Source organism: Panthera pardus, unplaced genomic scaffold (assembly GCF_024362965.1).
Source record: "Panthera pardus isolate Hobbes unplaced genomic scaffold, ASM2436296v1 HiC_scaffold_21, whole genome shotgun sequence".
In the NCBI taxonomy this organism is placed as follows: domain Eukaryota; kingdom Metazoa; phylum Chordata; class Mammalia; order Carnivora; family Felidae; genus Panthera; species Panthera pardus.
The window spans coordinates 1,899,691-1,920,418 of record NW_026526777.1 but is presented as its reverse complement, the minus strand read 5'-3'; the positions used below and the strand labels follow the sequence as shown (position 1 = coordinate 1,920,418).

General features: G+C 63.1%; 2 protein-coding genes and 1 long non-coding RNA gene across 6 annotated transcripts in view; 1 reads left to right on the top strand and 2 right to left on the bottom strand.

Annotated features, from left to right (window-relative positions):
- SEMA4A (semaphorin 4A) overlaps window positions 1-7,562 on the bottom strand; it is a 22,357-nt gene extending 14,795 nt beyond the window's left edge. The window contains exon 1 of one of the 4 annotated variants that reach the window (XM_019431460.2): window positions 7,469-7,562. Coding sequence is in view for 2 of the 4 variants with exons in the window: in XM_019431458.2 (XP_019287003.2) it covers window positions 5,196-5,292 (97 nt within the window). In the remaining 2 variants the exon portion in view is untranslated. Of the gene's footprint in view, window positions 1-449; window positions 673-5,195; window positions 5,300-6,290; window positions 6,405-7,468 lie in introns of those variants that run through there. The other 3 variants (XM_019431461.2, XM_019431458.2, XM_019431459.2) reach the window with 3 other exon arrangements.
- Window positions 4,362-13,084, top strand: LOC109256304 (uncharacterized). Its single transcript, XR_002075580.2, has 3 exons — window positions 4,362-4,760; window positions 6,286-6,685; window positions 10,488-13,084. It is a non-coding gene; the product is annotated as an uncharacterized LOC109256304 (long non-coding RNA).
- LMNA (lamin A/C) overlaps window positions 12,757-20,728 on the bottom strand; it is a 26,081-nt gene continuing 18,109 nt past the window's right edge. The window contains exons 3-13 of the mRNA XM_053908800.1: window positions 19,911-20,067; window positions 18,541-18,666; window positions 18,102-18,272; window positions 17,887-18,012; window positions 16,515-16,735; window positions 16,189-16,411; window positions 15,672-15,779; window positions 15,445-15,564; window positions 14,927-15,016; window positions 13,983-14,252; window positions 12,757-13,694 (exon numbers count right to left, since the gene is read on the bottom strand). Coding sequence (XP_053764775.1) covers window positions 13,668-13,694; window positions 13,983-14,252; window positions 14,927-15,016; window positions 15,445-15,564; window positions 15,672-15,779; window positions 16,189-16,411; window positions 16,515-16,735; window positions 17,887-18,012; window positions 18,102-18,272; window positions 18,541-18,666; window positions 19,911-20,067 — 1,639 coding nt within the window. The 3' untranslated portion in view covers window positions 12,757-13,667. The remainder of the gene's footprint in view (window positions 13,695-13,982; window positions 14,253-14,926; window positions 15,017-15,444; window positions 15,565-15,671; window positions 15,780-16,188; window positions 16,412-16,514; window positions 16,736-17,886; window positions 18,013-18,101; window positions 18,273-18,540; window positions 18,667-19,910; window positions 20,068-20,728) is intronic.

Sequence of the window (20,728 nt, the reverse complement as noted above, 5' to 3'; positions counted from 1 at the left end):
CAGCAGCCCTGCTCTGCCCTCTCTCACCTGAGTCTCAGGAAGTCCTTCTTGCTGTCTACCCTTTGCCTTCCCTCCCCGCCGCCCGGAGCCCAGACCTTTCCCTTCCCCGGGCCCAAGCAGGGGACTTTCTGGGGAGCAGCTTCCTACGCTCAAAGTGTAGGTTAATCAGACCCATCTCTGCTGGGACTTTCAGATCTGTGGCCGACCTCTCCCCTGGCCTCAGAGGACCCAGGCAGGCCTGATTCTGTCTATGCTGACCTCTCCCCTTCCCCTGCTGGGTGCAGGTCTTGACACTCTGGCCTACCTGGCCCTCCCTTGTAGGGAGGTAATGAGGGGCCGCGGCCAGGCAGCTCTGCGGCTGCCCCTCCCCCTGCTCTCTGACTCCCTGGGTCGCTGCATCAAGGTCCCCAGGATCATCACCCCCCAGCCGCCCACCTCATCGCACATACCCTCGAGCCAGCCACAGTGCAGAACCCCAGGTGTCCAGAGTCTTGGGTAGGGGTGCATCCAAGGGAAAGAAGAAGGGGCTTCCTAGGCCCCAGAGGCAGGGGACAGGGGATGGAAGGTCAGCCCGGCTGGGCCGGGAGTGCGGCCCGCCAGGTACCCATAGCGCCAGAGCCGGCACTGAGAGCTCTGGAAAACCAGAATTTCCACCTCTGGAGTCGAGTTGTGACAGATCCCTGGCTCAGGCGGAAGTGTGGGGGGGGGGAACGCTGGGAGGGCAAGAAAGGAGGCACGCCTCTGCCCCCCCCCCTCCGTCTATCCAAAAAGTTTCTGGGCCATGCCAGCCACCCCACTGCCCTCTGTCGTGCCACCTCTAGTCCAACCAGCCCGGGAGTGGCTTCTTCTCTTGCTCAAGATTTCTCAGATAGGACGTGACCCTGTCCTCTCTGTTCCTCTTTTCGCTCACCCACAAGGCGGGGTCTCTCCACGGCTGTGTGCTCAGAAGTGCCTGCGGTGGTCTCCCCTTGGGACCCCCGCTTCAGGGGGGCCCCGGTCTTGAAAGACTAAGAGGGCTGCGTTGGGCTCTCCCCCGTGGCTTGTTCCCTCCCACGGCCTGGCGTCCATCCTTCCCCGGGGCAGCATCAGGCCAGGGGGAGCCCAGAAAACTTCCCATCTGAGCTCACACCCAACCCCCCAGTGTCTGCTCACCTCTCCCTGGAGGCCCCGGGGCGGGGGGAACCTCCTAATGCAGGGTTAACGAGGCATCTCCAGCCGGGGCGCACAACCTATAAAGTGGGTAGCTTCCGGCCCACTCGGCCCCAGGCCGGCTGGCTGCTGGTTTAAGAGCACGGCCATCCCAGGGCTAACCTGACTCGAGCTGGTGACCCAGCTCCTTCTCACACTGCCGTTGCTCAGGCAGGATGGCCTTCCTGCCGTGTCACTGCCATCCTTCTGGTCGCGGTGCAGCCGTCATTCCCTAGAATTCCCGGTCAGGGCCCACTCATCTTCCCTCCGTTTCTCTGGGGGCTGGTCCCGGCCGGAGCCCTCCTGACAACTGTTTCGTGGCGACCAGCCTAAGACTCTCCCAGACTTTCATGGAGGCTGGTGGCCAAGTCCTGGGGAGAAGCCAGGGGCCACGCCACGCAGAGAAAGTCTTCCAGACTCAGAATCCAGGGAAGGGAAGATCCCTCCCGGACTCCGCCTTCTGCGCCTCCCCAACCCCTAGTCCAGATCTGGGACCTGCTCTGCCCCTTGGCCTCTCTGCTTGAACAGATTGGCTTATCTGGGTCACAGGGAGGGGTTCTGACTGCGGGGGAGACGGGGGAGGCAGCCCAGCTCCAAACTCCCAGCCCGACGCCCTGCGTCTGCCCTCTAGAAGTGCTCAGTTCACCGCCTGGCCCTAGTGCCTCCTGCCCCAGAGACCCGGGGATTCTCCTTCCCCAGCCCCTCCCGCCAATACGAGTAGTTCGCGTTATTAGGCCTTGGTCTCCCCAACAGTTTTAGCAGATGGGCACCACCATAGTCCCATTTCGCAGATGAGGAAAGTGATGTTACGCAGTGAGAAGCCAAGTTAGACTCAGATGGGCCTCGTTCGGAAGCCAACCCCTTGGCCACCCAGTGTGGTCCCTTCTCAGCTCTGAGCCACTTGGATGGGGAAGACACCTCCGAGGGAGGGGGTGGCCAGCTCTGGCTCTTCTGGGCTGAGAAACTGTACCTCAGGGACTCCCGACTCCGGAGGGGACAGAGACCTCTCTGGCCATCAGGTACGGGCACCAGCCCCACACGCAGCAGGGCCATCCGCTTCCGCGGGAGAGCCTGCCGGGGGGAGGACACCCTGCCCACCACCGTCCCTCTTGCGTGGGGGGCTCTGGAGTCGGAGGCAAAGTCACACGGCCATCACCCCCGTGCGGCTGGGGAGCCCACGGCCAGGGTGGCTTCGGGGGCACATGGCCCGGGCAGTCACGGGGGCCCCCCATTCGGAAGGGCCCACACGTGACCTAGTGCTCTCCTGCTGCCGTCCTGAAGGTGCCTGATCACTGCCGAACGCGGGACCCCACGTCTTCACTCTGTGTCAGGCCCGCAGGTGACGGAGCAGGTCCTGCCCCGGCGTCAAGCAAGCTCGTGACTGCCAGGGCTCCTCAGCTGACCTTCCTCATTGTCCACACAAGAAGCCAAGGCCAGCAGGGAAGTGTCTTGGTGGGGGCTGGGGTCTGCAGGGTTCAGGTGGGGCAGTGGCGAGAAGGGGCCAGGTGTTCAGGGCCCAGCCTTAGGGGCTGTGACATTTCATGGCACCGATGTGGGGGCTCCCCAGCTTCTCTCTCCCCAGCCTGGGGACCCTCCCCCCCCCCCCCCCCGCAAAACAACAATGTCTAGTTCCACCCTGTCACCCGCTGAGGGTCCACCTCTTCTGGGGACTCCTCCCCTCTGGCCCCTAGACCACATCGAACAGTAGCCCCTTCCTGCCAGGCTTTCTGGCCTTTGGTAGAGATGTAGCTGTGGGGGTTCGAGTGGGGAGGGGAGATGGAGACATCGTCCTCGTTCTCCACCCTACCATGTGCTCACCCCCCTGCGACCCTAACCCATGCTCACCCCCCTGCACCCCTACCCTGTACTCACCCCCTCTGGCCCTACCCCATGCTCACTCCCTTGCACCCCTACCCTGTCCTCACCCCCTGAACCCTACCCTATGCTTATCCCCCCTGCACACTACCCTATGCTCATCCCCTCTGCACCCCTACCCCATTCTCATCCCCCCTCGACCCCTACCCTATGCTCACGCCCCCTGAACCCTACCCTATGCTTAACCTCCTGCATCCTACCCTATGCTCATCCCCCCTGCACCCCTACCCCATGCTCACTCCCCTGCACTCCTAACCCGTACTCACCCCCCTGCACCCTATCCTATGCTTATCCCCTCTGCACCCTACCCTATGCTCATCCCCCTGCCGCCTACCCTGTGCTCATCCCCCCTGCACCCCTAACCTATGCTCATTCCCCCTCTACCCCTACCCCATGCTCACCCTTCTGCACCCCTACCCTGTACTAACCCCCCTGCACCCTGCCCTATGCTCACGCCCCTGCATCCTACCCTATGCTCACCCCTTGCACCCCTACCCCATGCTCATCCCCCCTCCACCCCTACCCCATGCTCACCCCCCTGCACCATACCCTGTACTCACCCCCTGTACCCTACCCTATGCTTATTCCCCCTGCACCCTACTCTATGCTCATCCCCCTGCCCCCTATCCTATGCTCATCCCCCCTGCATCCTACCCCATGCTCATCCCCCCTCCACCCCTACCCCGTGCTCACCCCCCTGCACCCCTACCCTGTATTCACCCCCTGTACCCTACCCTATGCTCATCCCCCCTGCACCCCTACCCCATTCTCATCCCCCCTCCACCCCTACCCCATGCTCATCCCCCGGACCCCTACCCTATGCTCAGCCCCCTGCACCTCAACACTGTACTCACTCCCCTGTATCCTACCCTATGCTCATCCCCCTGCCCCCTACCCTATGCTCATCCCCCCTGCACCCTTACCCCATGCTCATCCCCCCTGCACCCCTACCCCATGCTCATCCCCCTCCGCCCCTACCCTGTAATCACCCCCCTGCACCCTACCCTATGCTCACCCCCCGGTACCCCTACCCTGTACTCACTCCCCCTGAACCCTACCCTATGCTCACCTCTCTCCACCCCTACCCCATGCTCACTTCCCTACACCCTACTCTGTGCTCTCCCCACCTGCACCCCTACCCTGCACTCACCCACCTCCACCCCTACCCTATGTTCAGTCCCCTGCATCCCTACCCTATGCTCATCCCCCCTCCACCCCTACTCCATGCTCACTCCCCTGCCCCCTACCCTATGCTCACCCCCCACCCCCTACCCTATGCTCATCCCCCCCAACTCTACCCCATGCTCATCCCCCCTCCACCCCTACCCCATGCTCACTCCCCTGCACCCCTACCTTATGCTCATCCCCCCTGCATCCTACCCTATGCTCACCCCACCTGCACCCTACCCCATGCTCACCCCTCTCCACCCCTACCCCATGCTCACACCCCTCCACCCCTACCCTGTGCTCTCCCCACCCGCACCCCTACACCATGCTCACCTCCCTTCATCCCTACCCTGTGTTCACTCCACACACACACCCTACCCTGTGCTCACCCCTCTCTACCCCTACCCTGTGCTCGCCCACAGAACTCTGGGGAACTCTGTCCCTTTGGGGCTCCTGGCAACATGGATACCTCACTGGAAGGGGCTCCAGGAGCTGGGAGAAAAGCCACTCCGGGCTTCATCAATGACCAGGTCCAGCTCCCCTTACCCCCTCTCCCTCCCAGCCTCAGGGGTAGCCCTAGAAGAGCGCAGTCCTGGGGTACATCTGCTTCCTGGCTCCCCTTCCTCAGCCCTACCTGCCCTGCCCCGTCTTGCCCTGTTTTTATGATCCAATCAACTTATATTTAGGTGCCTACTGTGTGTGAGGCGCTTCCTTAGCCTCTACTCCCCCGGCATCCCCGCACCTCTTCCCACCCACACTGTCTCTCAGCATTCTCACCACCCGCCAAGCCCAATCCCCCCAACCCTTTCCCCAGGGCCTCCTAGGCCTCCTGGATCTGAGCTGGAAGGCTGAGCTGAGTGCCGCACACAATGGCCCGACCCCTCTGTCTGCCCCCTTCTCAAGGCAGAGCCAGCACCAGACAATGGCCCGCCCCCCCGCCCCCTTCAGCCCTCCGGCTCCCTTACCTGGAGCTTGGGGATGCACCGAGCTTCCCTCCCCCTGGAATGCCAGGCAGTTCCTGTCTCCCAGTGCCTTCGTCCGTGCCACACCCCCGCCCCCCATCCCCAACCCCATCCCGCCTCACTGGTCCTCAGTCACCATGGCGACCGCATCTCTAAGTGGGAGGGACTAGAATCTCCCCATATTCTTCCTCCTCCTACCCGTGTCCCCCTGCGCCCCACCTTCTGCTGCTCGTGGATCCACAGTGTGGGGGAGGTGGGACTCCAGATATGGGGGGAGCCCCTGGGGGTCCTTGCTCAGCTCCCTCTCCCCCTGTCAGGTAGGCACCACCTCGTAGATGTCCCCTAGCTGGGTTCAGGGGTCACGTGGGGCCAATTCTCTTTTATGGTCAATTTCTCAGGGTTTCCCTCTTCCCTGGGAACTGTGTATATGCACGGGGACAGGGGGTCATAACTGGATGCCAGCTGGCCGGACCCCGTGCACACTGAGTTTGCCAAGGAGGAGGTGAATGCACATACAGAGATCTGTGCAAACAGGCCGAGGGACAGGGGCTCCGTCAAGCAGGCTGAGAGGCCCTCTTCCATCCTTACTATCCTGGCTTCCGGGTTCAGGTTCTGCCATTTCTTCCCAAGCCACTGTGCCAGAAGCCTTCTTTGGCCAACCCCGTGAGACCCGTTAGGAGAAGTCTTAGGCTCTAAGAGGAAGGATGAGGGCAGACTTCAGAAGGGACTTTCCAAAGGTCGAGGCCAGATAGGGATAAAACAGAGCCAGGCTGAGCTATTATTGTTCCCCAGCTATGAAGGAGCAAGCAGGGGCTCTGGGGGCAGTGTTGAAGCTGGGCCTGTGTCCTCTCCCAGCCCTGACCCGAGCACCTACTCAGCAGAGCGCCCTCCTGTCCCCGCTGGACCTCAGCTTTCTCACTGCTAACAGGAGGAGGTGGAAAAGCCCCTTCAGGATTGGCCCCTCTCTCGGCCTGTGGGAAGACTGGGAAACAGACAGCCCGGGGCCAGGGCGCAGAAGGCCTGGGTCCCAGGCACGGCTGCCTGTAACTTGCTGTGTGACCCTGGGCAGCTTGCTTGTCCTCTCTGATTCCAGCCTACCTGGGAGCAGCTCAGCTCATTTCGAGACTTCATAGTATTTTTAAGAAGGAAGTAAGTGTGCTGGGACCAGCCCCAGGCTCAGGGGTTCAGAGGCCAAACCTGGTTCCCTTTCAGGCCTGGGTCGGGGTGGTGGGTGAGCGTTTCCGTCTGGAGTGGGGTGGCGAGGGCAAGGCCTGGGCCAAAAGCAGAAGTGGACTCTGAGCGGAGCTCTGTCACCACCCCCACCGCCACCATCTCTTCACTGCCGCCAGCACCCAGGCCTCGGGGCTTCGGAGGGCACCCGCAGGCTCCTCTCCCCCCGGACGGGGCTGTGGTAGCGGGGGAAGAACCGATTGGAAATCCAGGTGGCCAGGCCCAGAGGGAACTGGGCTAGCGGTGGAACAGGAAGGAAGAAGGTAAGACTATAGAAGGACTTCCCGCCCGCCGGGGAGTGTCCTGGGTCCTTCCCCTCTCCTTCCCTCCTTCCAGGGGAATTGGGTGCAGTCTCTGAACGGAACTGTAAGGGCCACATCTCTGAAATACTCCAAGGGGGCAAGGTAGAGGGAGCCTGCAAGCTTTGCCCGCATCCAGGGTTACCCGGGTGAGCTTCGGGGAGCCTCTCCCAGCCTCGATGTATGGAATCAGGGCTTCCAGGAAGGAGCCCAGACGTCCCGTGAGGCAGCAGGGACCCAGTCTCGGGCAGCGGCTGTGGCTGCGGCTAGAAATGTGCCAGGGTCGAGCTGGACACCCAGTGCCCTGTATCTTCTTGTTCCAGGTGGGGGAGGAGGGAGAGGCTTTCTGCAGCCTAACCTCCACTTCCCCTGCACCTGCTCATACACTTCCCTTTCCTGTGGCTGGCCTGGCCTCAGTTTCCCCACCTGTCAGGGCCCCACGTCTTTAATTGCAGGAAGGGCAGCGAGTGGGTGATGGAGTTGATCAAAGGAGAGTCCCAGGAAGACAAAACAGGGGAGTGGAGGGTGAGGAGCCACAGGCGCCCTGCCCCATGGTCCCTGCCCCTCCAGACCCCCGGAGCTGCCCTTCCCCCAGTCCGAGGCCGCGGACCACCCAGAAGGACCCCCTGGGTTGTCCACTGAAATTGGCACAGACACCCGGGGTATGAGGAAACTGGCATCCCCCCCCCTCCCCTCCCCCTCCCCCGGGGACCACGGTCCCCCTTCCCCACCACTTCTCAGCCTTACCCCCAGCCCAGCAGTGGAGACCCTAACCCAGGCGTCCAAGACTTCCAGCAGAGTCCGGCCAGGGCAGGGGGCGGAGCAGAGGCGGGCTTGGCAGGGGAAGGGGGTGGGCCCCCCCCCCCCCCCCCCCCCGCCAGCCCCCTCCAGTGCCCCAGTTCCCAGGCAGCTCTTAAAGGAACCAAGACGAATTAGCTAGGGACAGCTTCAGGGGGTGGGTGTAGAGGAAAGTGGGTGGCGGGGAGAGGATTAGACCTGTCAGGGGCAGGAGGGCCAGAGCAGGGGTGCTGACACCCCCTCCAGGGCCCGGAAGCCCTCCAATTCCTCAGTCTAGCCGTTCCCTCATCCCATGTGACCCCCACGGTGGCCACCCAGCTTCTGACTGCCACCCCCTCGGATCCTGGCCCCTATTCCCCTTGGGCCTCTGCCCACTTCCTCCCCCTCCCCCATATTCGTGCCACCTCAGTCTCCGGTGAGAGCTGCCAGCTGGCACGGACTGGTACTAAGCGCGGAGATCTGGCCCAAGGATTGTAAGGGCCTGAGGCCTGGCCCCAGAGGCGCAGGGGGGAGGTGGGGGGGGGGGAGGCCAGCACCTCAAGGTCACTGCAGGGGGCCGGGGACAGGAGGCACCCTCCCCTCCCAATCCCCCTCCAAGTCTGCCCCTCTGGCTGTGGGATAAGGGGCTCCGAGGGAGCTGAGGATGCAGGGTCCTAGCCTGTGGGTTGTTAGGGCGGGGACAGCGAAAAAGCAAATGACTTGGTGGGTTACTTGTGGCCACGGAGGGGCCGGGCAGCCAGAGAAGCGTTCAGCAGAGGGAGACAGAAATGGAGACGGAAAGACAGCAGCCGGTTTTCAGCCCCGGCCCCCCAGTGTCCACAGCATGAATTTCAGTCTCTGGAGTGTGGGAAGGCTCTGGCCCAGTCCTCCTGGGCCCCGGCTTTCCCCCAGCTTCAGGGTATGCTAAGTCTGCGACCTGCAGCGGGTTTCCTTCCATTTCTACCTGATAGAATATTCTGAAAGTCATCTCTACACCCAACGTGGGGCTCGAACTCACGACCCCGAGATCAAGGGTCGCAGGCTCCTCTGAGCCAGCCAGGCCCCCCGCCCCCATAAAACTCTTCCTGTCCTTCCCTGCCCCCCCAAAAGAACCCCTTCATCCAGAAAGCCCTCTGGCGTCCCCACAGCGTTGAGTTGCCACCGTGTTTTGTGGGAGTCAGGAGCCCCGCGCCCCACCACCAGCAAGCTGGGTGACTTTGTGGCCGACCCTGTCTCCTCGCTGGCTTTGGGGTGCTTCACCCAAAGCGAGGACTAGCCCCCACCCCCCACCCCCCCCCGCCCGCCCAGCAGTGGCTCTGCAGGAAGCGCTCACACTGAGCGGTCCCATTCCTGCACTTACGGGTACTGGCCAAGTACCTGCTCCGGGGTCAGGCCCTGCGCTAGGTGCTGGGGGGTCAGCGTGAATAAAACATGAAAACGCCTGTCCGGGGTGGAGGACAGAACATGAGGAGATACAGAAATGAGATACGTCCGGTGGTGCTAAGTGTAGGGACAGGCGCGCAGTATTTGATGGGAAAAGTGGTCCAGGCTAGGGAAGCGCTCAAGGCGGGCAGGCGCTTGGGGGGTTCCGGGAACACCAAGGCGGTCAGTGCGGCCTGAGGGGCTGGTGAGGGACGCGCTGTCCCCTAGGTTGTCACGCAGGGCTTCACACGGCGTTCGTGCCTGCTGTCTGGCCTCTCACTGCTTTGGGAAGGCTCTGGAGAGTTTTGAGCAGAGGAGTGGCCGGAGCAGTAAAGGGTCACTCTGCCCCTGCGTGGAGAGCAACGCGTGGGGGGCGGGGGCAGGAGACCAGCCAGGAGGGACTGCCACCGTCCCGACAAGAGGTGGAGGCGGGGCGGGGGTTGTAGAATGAACTGGGTTCCAGATCCATGCTAAAGACGGAGGTGACGGAACGTGCCGGCGGACTGAGCGTGGGGCTCGAGAGGGCTTGAGGAGTCACGGGTGGACTCCAGCCTGAGCAGCTGGGGAGAAGGACGGTCAGCAGGCGCCCCGGGGAAGACGACAGGCAGAGCAGGTCGGGGGCGGGTGGCAGTCAGGCTATCCGCTCCGGACATGCTAACTTGGACAAGCATCAGGTTTGGGGTTCAGGGCAAAGGAATGAGTTGAAGCCGTCAACCTGGGAGTCAGCCGTGTGTGGATGGTGTCAAAGGCCGTGAGCCTGGAGGAGATGTCTCCAGGCCCCAGTGTAGACAGAGAGGGGTCGGGTCCGGGCACTCAGTCTGTCAGAGGTGGGGGAGAAGAGGAAGACCCAGCAGTGTGGGCTGAGAGGGACCAGAGTCATCGTCCGTGACCAGCAAGGTCAAGGAAGGTGAGGACTGAGCAGGGACCAGTGGGTCAGCCACGTGCAGGGCCCATGGACGTCAGCGACAGCAGTGTCTCTGGAATGAAGCCAGAAACGGGTCGGCAGCTGAGCGTGAGGAGGGGAATCTGAAGAGACAGGACGAGGTGTGATGTGGTCATCTGGAGAAAGGGGGTGACGGGGCTAGGGACAGGAGGGGCAGGGGGCAACGCTAGGGATGTGTGGTCACGACTTTAAAGTCGGCCTAGTCAGAAGGGGAACCACCCAAACTCCACCGTAAGAAATTACCCGGAATACTTAAAAGGTATTCTCTGCCGCATTATTTATAATCACAGAAGTGAGAACAAATTCGAATACCCAGAGACGATTGTGAAATGAGGTGTTACATATACACTTAGCCATTTTTAAGTAGTTCTATATGATAAACATCCTTTATAAAATATTTGCAAAAAAATATGGTTTAATACCTATAGATAAAGCCAAGAGGGCTTTCTCCCCTAATCTTAAGAACCAATATGAAAAAGATAATCTTCCCAATAAAAAAATGAGCAAAGGATAGAAACATTATTCGCACCAGAAGAAATGCAAATAACCATTATACACGAATGAAAAAACAATTTCAACTTCTTTTTTAAAAAGTATATTTTTTACTGTTTATTCATTTTTGAGAGAGAGACAGAATGCGAGCAGGACAGGAGCAGAGAGAGAGGGAGACGCAGAATCCGAAGCAGGCTCCAGGCTCCGAGCTGTCAGCACAGAGCCCGACGCGGGGCTCGGACCCACAAACCGTGAGATCGTGACCTGAGCTGAAGTCGGACGCCCAACCGACTGAGCCACCCAGGCGCCCCTGATTTCAATTTCTTTTCAAAGAAACGCAGTTGGGAAACAACGACGTGTGATCACTTTCCTATCAAGTCGGCAAGGATTAAAACCAGCAAAAGCTTGGTGTCAGGAGCCGCTCGCGGAAAAGTGAGCTCAGCAGCAGGTCAGGACAGGAAGGTCTAGTTTCTCTGGAAGGTGGTTGGCAACATCATCAACAGCTTTCGCGACGTACACAGCCCTGACGCAGCCAGTCCTGTTCCTGGAGTTCACGTCGTGGAAATGCCCAGAGATGCCTGGGCAGATGTCTGTCCCAGGAGACGTTATTTGCAACGAGCCGCGGAACATGGCAGACGTATGGACGTAGTTGAAAATCGAAACTGCACAGAACGGTTGGAGGCCTCCCCCCGCAACTGTTGACGGTGGCCGTGGGGCAGTAGTGAAAGTGCCGATAAGGAGGGTGGGCCTCTCTCCCCTTTTCTACCCACCCTGGGACGACCAAGTATCACTTACATGAGCCAGTGGAGAAAGAATCCATGTTATTTAAAAATCACGTTTATAAACTTAGAACCTGGGAAAGGGCTCACGCTTGTGAACTGGAAAGCAGAATCAAAATTTAAGCCGCAGCGAGATCTTAACTGTGTAAAGCATGTGTTCAAGGACGACGTCTGCGAAGAAACCCGTCAGTGGCTGTCTCGGGGTGACTGCAAACGGATGACTTTCTCCCCTTTTTACTTACCTGCGTTTTCAGTTTTACTGCAGACTATCACTACGTGATGCCAAAAAAAACCACGTTTTAAAAATTAATCTCTTTGGCCTGCCACGCGCGCGCGGCTGCGTCGCGGCGCGGCGACAGGCGTCGGAGCCGAGGCACCTGGGCGCGAGTCCCCCGCGCCGTCGCCTGGGTCCCCGGGGCCGCGCCCGCAGCCACCGCCCGGGCGGCGCTCTGGCGCCCTCGGGTGCCCGGCCCGGGGAGTGCACGGGACGGACCCCTCGGCCGCCGCCCAGGGGCCCAAACCCGTCGGCCCGCGGGCGGCCCGCCATCGCCGGGCCGGGAGGGGGTTTCCTTCTCGGAAGCTGCCCACCTCCGGCAGGGACCCTTTCCTCAAGCTCACACCCCTCCCTCTCAGCATCCCTCTTCCAGGGGCACCTGGCCGCAGCCCCCTTAACATTTTTTCCAGAATGTCCCCCATCATCCCAGACCTTGCTCTTTTTCTCACTGACTTGTCACTGCGGCCCAGCTCCTTCGCCCCAGGGAACATATACTTTAACATCTCTGCTTTCCCTTCAGAGGGGAGAGTGATGTCACAGGAGCAGGGGCGCCTACTGGCCGTGTGGCAGTTCACTTAGAGCCCCCGTTTCCAGGGGCAGAGGGGATGATCCCTCTCAAGACTACGGGGGGCCAAATGAAATAGGGCAGAGATGCTTCGGGATCTAGAAAGGGCCAGGGGAGCGGTTGCTCTCTGTGGCTCCTGTTCCCTGTGTGGGGCCCTCCCCTCGCCCCAGACCCCTGGCTCCTGGCTTATAAAGTCATCTCCCCCTCTGAGGCTCCTGCTGCCCCGAACAGTCCCCTCGTCTGCAGCCGCACGCACATGCTGGGACGTCGGCTGGGGTGGAGTTTCTCCAAGGACGCGGAGTGTGCGGTCCTGTCTGTCTCCCTGCCCCCAAGCTGAGCACAAAGGGACCTCGGCTGCTGGCTTGCAAAGTCAGACCGAAGGCTGTCCTGCTGCCCTCACTCTCTCCTACACCCTCCCCCGTTTGTCCTTGCCCCAGGTCCCGAGGCAGCTCGGGGCCTGGCAGACAGAAGGCTCTCAGGTGGGTGCTGACCGGATGAAGGAGGTTAGGAAGGCGGGGTCCTCCATCAGGCTCTACCCCTCTGTCCTTGGGGACAGGGCCCTGCTGATGTCAAAGCCTCTCCCCACCAGGCACCGGAGGACCCAGGTGTGGATCCGAAGCTCTGAGGGCTTCAGCTCGCGTCCCCCAGAGCAGGGGTGAGGCTGGACGGTCCCGAGCACGAGGATGCGGGTGACCACGCGACATGTGTGTGTGCGTGTGTGTCTGCCCCTCCAAACTCTCGGTGACGCCCATCAACAGAGACAGATACCACAGCAGCCAGGGATAGAAACAACTAGTGTATTGATTTGGGGAGAGAGAAGGGTGCAGATGGGAAAGGGGGGGCAAGGGGCTCTTTAGTGTTTGCAAAACCACAGATGCACATCCTCCACCGCTTGTCACCTTCCTCCTCCGGGGTGGGGCCACGGCAGGCTCCCACCCTTCCTCGAACCCTCCCCTCTCCCTGCTCCCCTGCACCCACTTGACCTTGACCTCCAGTAACAGGGCAGAGCCCTCCCTTCTGGCTTCCAGGTGAGGCAGGCTCAAAGAACCTTCCTTCCCCTCTTTCCCACCTCATTCCCATCTCTTGTCTAAATAAAATACAGAAAAAGCAAGTGCGGCTGGTACCTGGCAGAATGAGTCGCCCCCGGGGCTGGGGCAGGGGTGGGACTGGGACGGGGCGGGCAAGGAGCCTCAGCCAGGTGTAGTGGACCGACGGGGGCTGGCTGGCCGAGGGGCCCGGCTCGGCCCCCTCTCCCTTGGAGGCCGGCCCAGAAGGCTCCACACCCGCCTCGCAGGCACCATGTTCGTGGGGTCCCCGGGGTGGGGGCAGCAGCAGGGCGCAGAAGCAGAAACTAGGCTCTGTAAAAAGCATCCCTTTCCCTCGGCTTCTGGAGGAAGCCCTCTTTGGTTTTAAGGCAGATGTGAGTTTCCTGGAAGCAGGGAAAGGACGGGGGTGGAGATAGAGCTTTTTTTTTTTTTTTTTTTTTTTTTTTTTTTGCTTGTGTCTCTCCTTCAGTATAAAACCACTGTAGAAAATAAGTTCTCTTAGAAAAAAACGAAACATAGAAGACAAAACCAAAGGGGTATTTTCTTTGGCTTCAAGCCCCCTCCCCTGAGGTGCAGGGCGGGGGGTGGCCATGAGGTGAGGAGGACTCAGGAGGTCTCTACCCTCACCCGGGCCTGGCAGGTCCCAGATTACATGATGCTGCAGTTCTGGGGGCTCTGAGAGAGAAGAGAGAGGGGACGGGTGTGAGCCACGGTGTGGGGGGGGGACTCCCCCGGAAGCCCTCCCGGTGCCCCTGGCCCCGCCCCCGCCCTCCAGTCTGGGGCTCAGACGGGAGGGGCAGGACGCGGGAGCCGACTGTCTAGGATCTGGGGCTGAGGGGAGGAGGCTCCCGCTCCCCCGGGCTGCGGAAGAGAAGGCCTCCCCCCCCACAGGGCCCCCTCGTCTTAACCCTCAAGGACCAGGGTCCTCTGCTTGCAGGGGTGGAGGCGAAGGGACAAACTCACCTGGGTTCGAGGGCTGGAGTTGCCCAGGAGGTAGGAGCGGGTGACCAGGCTGTCCCCGAAGCCGCTCCCCCCACTGCCCCCCACACTGCGGTAGCTTCGGGTGACCGTGACACTGGAGGCGGAAGAGCCAGAGGAGATGGTTCCGCCCACCTGGGCTCCCGAGCCGCTGGCGGAAGCCTTGTCCGCAGGCTGCCCGCACGTCCCGCACAGCACGGTGCGTGAGCGCAGGTTGTACTCGGCGGGGTCCCCCGAGCTGCTGCAGTGGGAGCCCTGAGGAGGAAGACAAGGCTCAGGCGGGACGGCGGGTCTGGGACAGCGCTCAGGCCCGGCACCCGGCTCTGCGCTCCTGCGGCACCGCCACCAGGCAGGAAGGCGGGTTCTGTGCTCAGGGCCCCCCGGAGCAGGGCCCGGCTGGGAGGAGGGCAAGGCGTGGAAAGGCAGAGACGGGGTCAGGAAGACGTGGGGACAGGGAACTGGGGTTCTGGCTGGGCTCCGCCCCGGCCTCTCTGAGCTTACAGGGGAGGGCCAGTGAGCAAGCTTGTTGGGTGGCAGGCATGCAAAATAAATGGGGTGGGGGTGGGGGGACGGTCCTGCAGGAAAATCCGCGGTATGAGGGACAGGGATGGGGGGGTGGGGGGAGGAGGTGCATGCAGCAGGGGCTGGGGAGAGAGGCAGGCTGGGTGCCCCACTTCTGTCCTCCCATCCCCGTCCTGGGAGACAAATCCACAGCCCCGTCCACTGCTCCCGTGGGAAGACGCCGTGGCGTCAGGAAGTCCCTCCTCCCAGACACCTGGGCTCCCTGCTCGAGGAACAGGGAGGAGAGAAGAAAAGCCAGGGCAGCGCGTGAAGTTCCAGAACGTTCTTTAATGAAAAGATCTTTGGCAAGGGGAGGCCTGGCTGGGAGCGCCGGCGGGGGCTCGGCCTCAGCGGCGGCTGCCACTCACATGGTGGTGATGGAGCAGATCGTCTCCGTCCTCGTCCTCGTCGTCCTCGACCACGGTCACTGAGCGCACCAGCTTGCGCATGGCCACCTCCTGCGGGGACACGGGGCCAGGCCCCAGGGTTAGCGGGTCGGGGCAGGAGCGGGGTCGTGTGTCCTCTCACAGTGGCCACCAAAGAGCCTTTCCCACGGTGCGCCCTTTGTCCGGCCCGCTGCCGACCTCTGTGGGGTGCAAGCCAAGGAGCTATTCTCCCCCAGAGGGCACTGCCAGGCTCTCTGGGTAGGAGTGTGCTTCTGCCTGTGATGACCCTCGCCGCCCACCTTCCTTCCCTCGCGCTGCTGGGGGAGGCATCTTCGGGTGTGAGCACTGGGTGGAGAGTTTGGCGCCTGGGGTTGCAGCGGAGGGAGACTTAGGGCGAAGTGGCCTTGAACTGGCTCCCTGGGGTTGGGTGCCCCCGGCTCCAGTACTGCCCACCAAGGGGGGGCCCTGTGCAGCCCTGTGCCGGCCCGCGGCACACTCACCTCCCCGGTGGAGTTGATGAGAGCCGTGCGCAGGCTGTTCCCGCAGCCCCAGGTGTTCTGTGCCTTCCACACCAGGTCGGTAGGGGGGCTGTGGGTGGCCCCGGCTCCTGCAGCCCAGATCTGGAGCGGGGCAGGGTTAGAGAAGGTGCTCGGTCTGGCGTGCCCGTCCTCAGGCCTACCCCTCCCCCACCCAACCCGCCCCAGGGTCCCAAACGCCTGCCACTCACCGTCACCACCTGCCCGGCCTTCAGGGTGAACTTTGGTGGGAAGCGGTAGGTCAGTAAGGGGTCATCTCCATTCTGGCGCTTGATCTGCCAATTGCCCATGGATTGGTCCTGCCAGGAAGGAAGGGAAGGGGGAGGCGGGGGGAGGCTCATTCACACTCCTGGTCCGTCTTGCTCAAGGGCCCAGGCAGGGCCCCGTCGCGGAAAACAGCCGAGGTCTGCGGACGCCCGGGCGGGACCGCGCACGCTGGACACTCAACTTCCAGCAACTCAAAGACCGAGGGGCTGTTATTCATCTCGGGCGCTCAGAGGGGTCAGATAGCTCACGGGGGGCCTGGCCGCCAGGGGCGAGTCCGGACCCGCTCCCCACCGTGGAGGGACACACCCGCCCCCGAGTGCCTCTGGGAGGGGCGCCACTCTCTTTCTCGGGGTCTGCTCCCTCCCGGAGCTGGAGCCCCTGGGCCTGGGGCTGGGGGGGTGACGGGGAGGCGGGGGGGGGGGGGGGGGGGGGGGCACCTACCTCACTGGACTTGTTGCGCAGCCGCACGAACTTGCCCTCCTCGTCCACCTCCTCCACGGCCACGCGCCCGCTGGTGCGAGCGTGCTGTGAGAAGCTGCTCCTGCTCTCGGCGGCCTCCAGCTTGCGCTTCTTGGTGACGCTGCCCGAGCCCTGCGTCTGGGAGGAGTGGGAGGAGGCGCGGCCGCGGCTGCGCTGCGAGGTGGGGCTGGGGGACAGGCGCAGCCTGGCGAGGGGGACAGAGGGGCCCCGTCAAGGCAAGGCGGGCGGCTGGTGGGCGGGGCGCTCCTCCGCCAGCCCCGCCCCCGCCCCGCCCCTCCCGGCCCCACCTCTCCTCCTCGCCCTCCAGGAGCTTGCGGTAGGCGTGGATCTCCATGTCCAGGGCCAGCTTGATGTCCAGCAGCTCCTGGTACTCGTCCAGCTGCTGCTGCATCCTCGCCCGCATCTCCGCCATCTCCCGCTCCTTCTCCGCCAGCAGCCGCCGGCTGGTGTCGCGCTCCCGGGCCAGCGAGTCTTCCAGGTCCCGCAGCTTCGCCTCCTTGGCGGCCAGCTGGGCGAGGGAGCCGGGGTCTGGTGAGCGCCCGCGGCCCCCGGGCCCCCCCCCCCCTCCCCAGGTTCTCGAGGCACCGGAGCCCGCAGGGGGCTGTCACGTGGCGCGGCTGGTGGCCGGGAAGCCCTTCCCCGCATCGAAGCGAAACCCCTGTGCCGAGCCCGGAACCCGTCTCCCGTGGCCACACGCACGGCCGGGCCGGGAGGAGGCGGATGCTTGACCGCACACTGAGCCTCGTGCAGGGCAAATACAGCCCCCGTTTTCAAACGGAAAACCAAGGCTCTCGGGAGTGAGGGTCACACGGGGATGTAAGAGGCCTGGAGGAGCAGCCAGGTCGTCTCAGTCCGTGGTCCTGGGGGCACATTCTGTCCCTCGCCTCTACCCTCCCCTCCTCCGGGCCCTACATCCCGCCCGACCACTGCCACTGGCTCCCGGCGGCAGGATAGAGGTGAGATGGGACAGAGGTGAGGCGGAGCGGGGTAGAGGCGAGGCAGGAGAGAGGCGAAGTGGGGTAGAGGCGAGGCGGGGTAGAGGCGAGGCGGGGTAGAGGCGAGGCGGGGTAGAGGCGAGGCGGGGTAGAGGCAGGAGAGAGGCGAGGCAATACAGAGGTGAGGCAAGTAGAAGCGAGGCGAGGTAGAGGCAAGGAGGGATAGAGGTGAGGCGGAGTAGAGGCAGGAGACAGGCGAAGTGGGGTAGAGGCGAGGCGGGGTAGAGGCGAGGCGGGGTCGAGGCAGGAGAGAGGCGAGGCGGTACAGAGGTGAGGCAAGTAGAAGCGAGGTGAGGTAGAGGCAAGGAGGGATAGAGGTGAGGCGGGGGTCGAGGCAGGAGAGAGGCGAGGCGGTACAGAGGTGAGGCAAGTAGAAGGGAGGCGAGGTAGAGGCGAGGAGGGATAGAGGCGAGGTGGGGTCGAGGCAGGAGAGAGGCGAGGCGGGTACAGAGGTGAGGCAAGTAGAAGCGAGGCGAGGTAGAGGCAAGGAGGGATAGAGGTGAGGCGGGGTCGAGGCAGGAGACAGGCGAAGTGGGGTAGAGGCGAGGCGGGGTAGAGGCGAGGCGGGGTAGAGGCGAGGCGGGGTCGAGGCAGGAGAGAGGCGAGGCGGTATAGAAGTGAGGCGGGCAGAGGTGAGGGGGTGGAGAGGCGAGGCGGGCGGCACCTGCTTCTGCAGCTGGCTGAGCTGGGCCGACAGGCTGTCGATGCGGATGCGAGACTGCTGCAGCTCCTCGTGCGCGGCCCCCACCAGGTTGCTGTTCCTCTCGGCCGACTGCCTGGCGTTATCCAGCTTCGGGGGGAGGGCGCAGGGTTAGGGCCGCGGGGACCCGAGAGGGACCCAGGGGGCGCAGGGCGGGCGCCCGGGGGGCGGGCAGGCACCTTGGCAGAATAGGTCTTCTCCAGCTCCTTCTTGTACTGCTCCACCTGGTCCTCGTGCTGGGCCCGCAGCTCCTGCAGGGCGTCCGCCAGCCGGCTCTCGAACTCACGCTGCTTGCCGTTGTCGATCTCCACCAGCCGGGTCTCGTGGCGGCGCTTGGTCTCTCGCAGCTCCTGGGAGCGGGGGGGACGGGGAACCAAGATCAGAGCTCGTCCTCGGAGGATGAGGCGGCCCGGGTGGCCGGCCCACCCCGTCCCCGTCCCCGTCCCGTCCCACCCCCGATGGGGCCACCGTCACCCCGCCGTAACCTGGGGGCCGGGCGCCAGACACCCCGCTCTCCCCGTCCGGTCCGGCGGCACGAGGCAGGCGGGGCGAGCTCCACCCACAGCCGCCCCCAGCCCTGCCCCCCTGCCCCTCCGGCGGGCGGGGCACGGTCCCCACCTCGCTGTAGATGTTCTTCTGGAAGTCCAGCTCCTCCTTCAGGGTCTGCAGCCTGTTCTCCGCGTCCACCCGCCGCAGCATCTCGTCCTGGAGCTGCTTCTTGGCCTCACCCAGGGCGGCCTCGAGCTGGGAGGGGGGAGGCAGAGGTGAGGGACAGGCCCGGGGGACGGACAGCCTCCGCTGTCCCCTTACCCGCCCGCTAAGAAACGAGAGGAGGCACCACACACAGCAAGTCCAGAGTACGCTGGAACCACAGTCCGCCTGGGGTGGTAGAGGGGGTCTGGGAAGGCCTCCGGGGGGCTGAGGCCTGCAGGACAGGCTCTTGGGACGTGCCCAGGGCAGAGGGGGACACTGCCTGAGCACAGGAGCAAAGGCCCGTGTAAAGGCCTGGAGGCGCAGAGGCACAGCGAGCTTCGGGGTCCCCGGTTCCGCCAGAGCCGGCAGGGCTCAGGGGTGGCGACATGGACAGCGGCTGCGCGGGAAGGCAGGGGCTGGACCGTGAAGAGATGCCCCCTTCTCTGCCACAGAAAGATCTCTGAAGTTTGAGTGGCAGAGAACCCCTCCCAGATTCTGGTCTCCGAGAGGCCCGCTGGCCAGCACAGGGGCCGGCAGGCGGCCTGGAGGAGAAGGCTCCAGCCCAGCCTTAGTGCTCAACCCACTGGCGTCTCCCGTGTGCTGGGTGCACTCTGGTGGCGGGGCCTGGGAGAGGGCCGAGCCCAGAGAGCCTGGCCCCTGACCCTGGTCCTGGCCCTGCTCTGAGCAGTGAGGCGGCAGAACCGGGAGCCAGTCGGCTTCTTTGATTCTGTTCTGAGCTCGCGATGTGAGAGACGAGAGCCCAGGACAGACAGCAACGTGTCTTGGAAGGAAAGACAGCCATATACATGCCAAGCATCAAGAACACCCGTCCCGTCTGTGATAGACCATCCACTGCCGACTTCAGGCTGGCTCGGTCTTCCAGAGACCTCCGCTCTCTTACAGGACAGCCACACCAGGAGGGATCCAGGGCCAGGCACGGTTTGTTGCAGACTTACGTGCAAACGTCTGCGTACTACTTTATTTATTAACGTAAGCTGGATGCCTAACATGAGGCTCTGACTCGTGACTCCGAGATCAAGAGTCGCACGTTCTCCCAGCCAGGCGCCCCAGCTGTGGACGACCGTAAACCCGCTGTGCCAGATGCACGGGCAGGACGCAGCGAGGTGGGGACGGGTGAAATGGCACCAGGGCGGGCAGATGGCTGTGATGCCCTGTCCGTGTAACGGGACAGACAGGTGCCTCGGAGAGCAAGTAGGGTGAAAGGGTGGGTAGGGCGAGCCTGCACTTCTCTGGGGGGAGGAGGGGTCATGGCGGGCCCTGGCGGGTGGCCTCACCTTGGCCACCTGGCCCCGCAGGTCATGGAGCTCGCCCTCCAGGGTGCGCTTCTCGCTGAGCGCGGTGCTCAGGGCGGCCTCCTTGGAGTTGAGCAGGGCCTCCAGGTCCTTGAGGCGGGCCTGGGCGGCCATCAAGTCGCCCTCCTTCTTGGTATTGCTAAGGAAGCAAAGGAAGAGTAGCTTTAGAATCCCTAGAGAGAGCCGGGTCCCCCACAGAGAGACAGAAGCCACCTCCTAGGCGGCCAGCCCAGCCGGGGCCTGGCTTGGCTGTCCCTCAAACTGCCAGGAGAGGGCATCCTTGCTTGTTGTTTGTTAGCATCTGCCCGCCTCTGGGACTGGACTCCCACTTCCCCCAAGGTCCCCAAAACCCCCTTCCTGCTTCTCCACCCTTCCCATGACTCAGTGCTCAGGAACGTGCCCGGGGCCAAGGGGAAAGCGCAATCCCGTGAGATCAATGTTTTCCCTCCCTCTCCTCCCATTCCTTCCCAAAGAGACAGGGCCACCTTTGTCTCCTGCCCCTTCCCACACAGGGCCTTAACCTCCTCCTCCCTGACTCCACCCCCCTCCCATTGGGCCAGGCCTCCCTCCCTGCAGGGACCCAGACAACCAGGCTCCCAGTGTTGGGGTCCATGCATCCCTATAGCTTCTCAGTTTGGGCCCCCAAGGTACTGGTCACCTCTCCTGGCCCCTTTTACACACGGAGACTGTGCAGAGGGAAAGTCCGGTTAAAAGTCAGGGATAAGGACAACTAGGCTCGGTACTGGCCCTTCCCTTTCCAGACCCAGGCTGAGTCCCCTGACCGGGGCCAAGCACGGGGG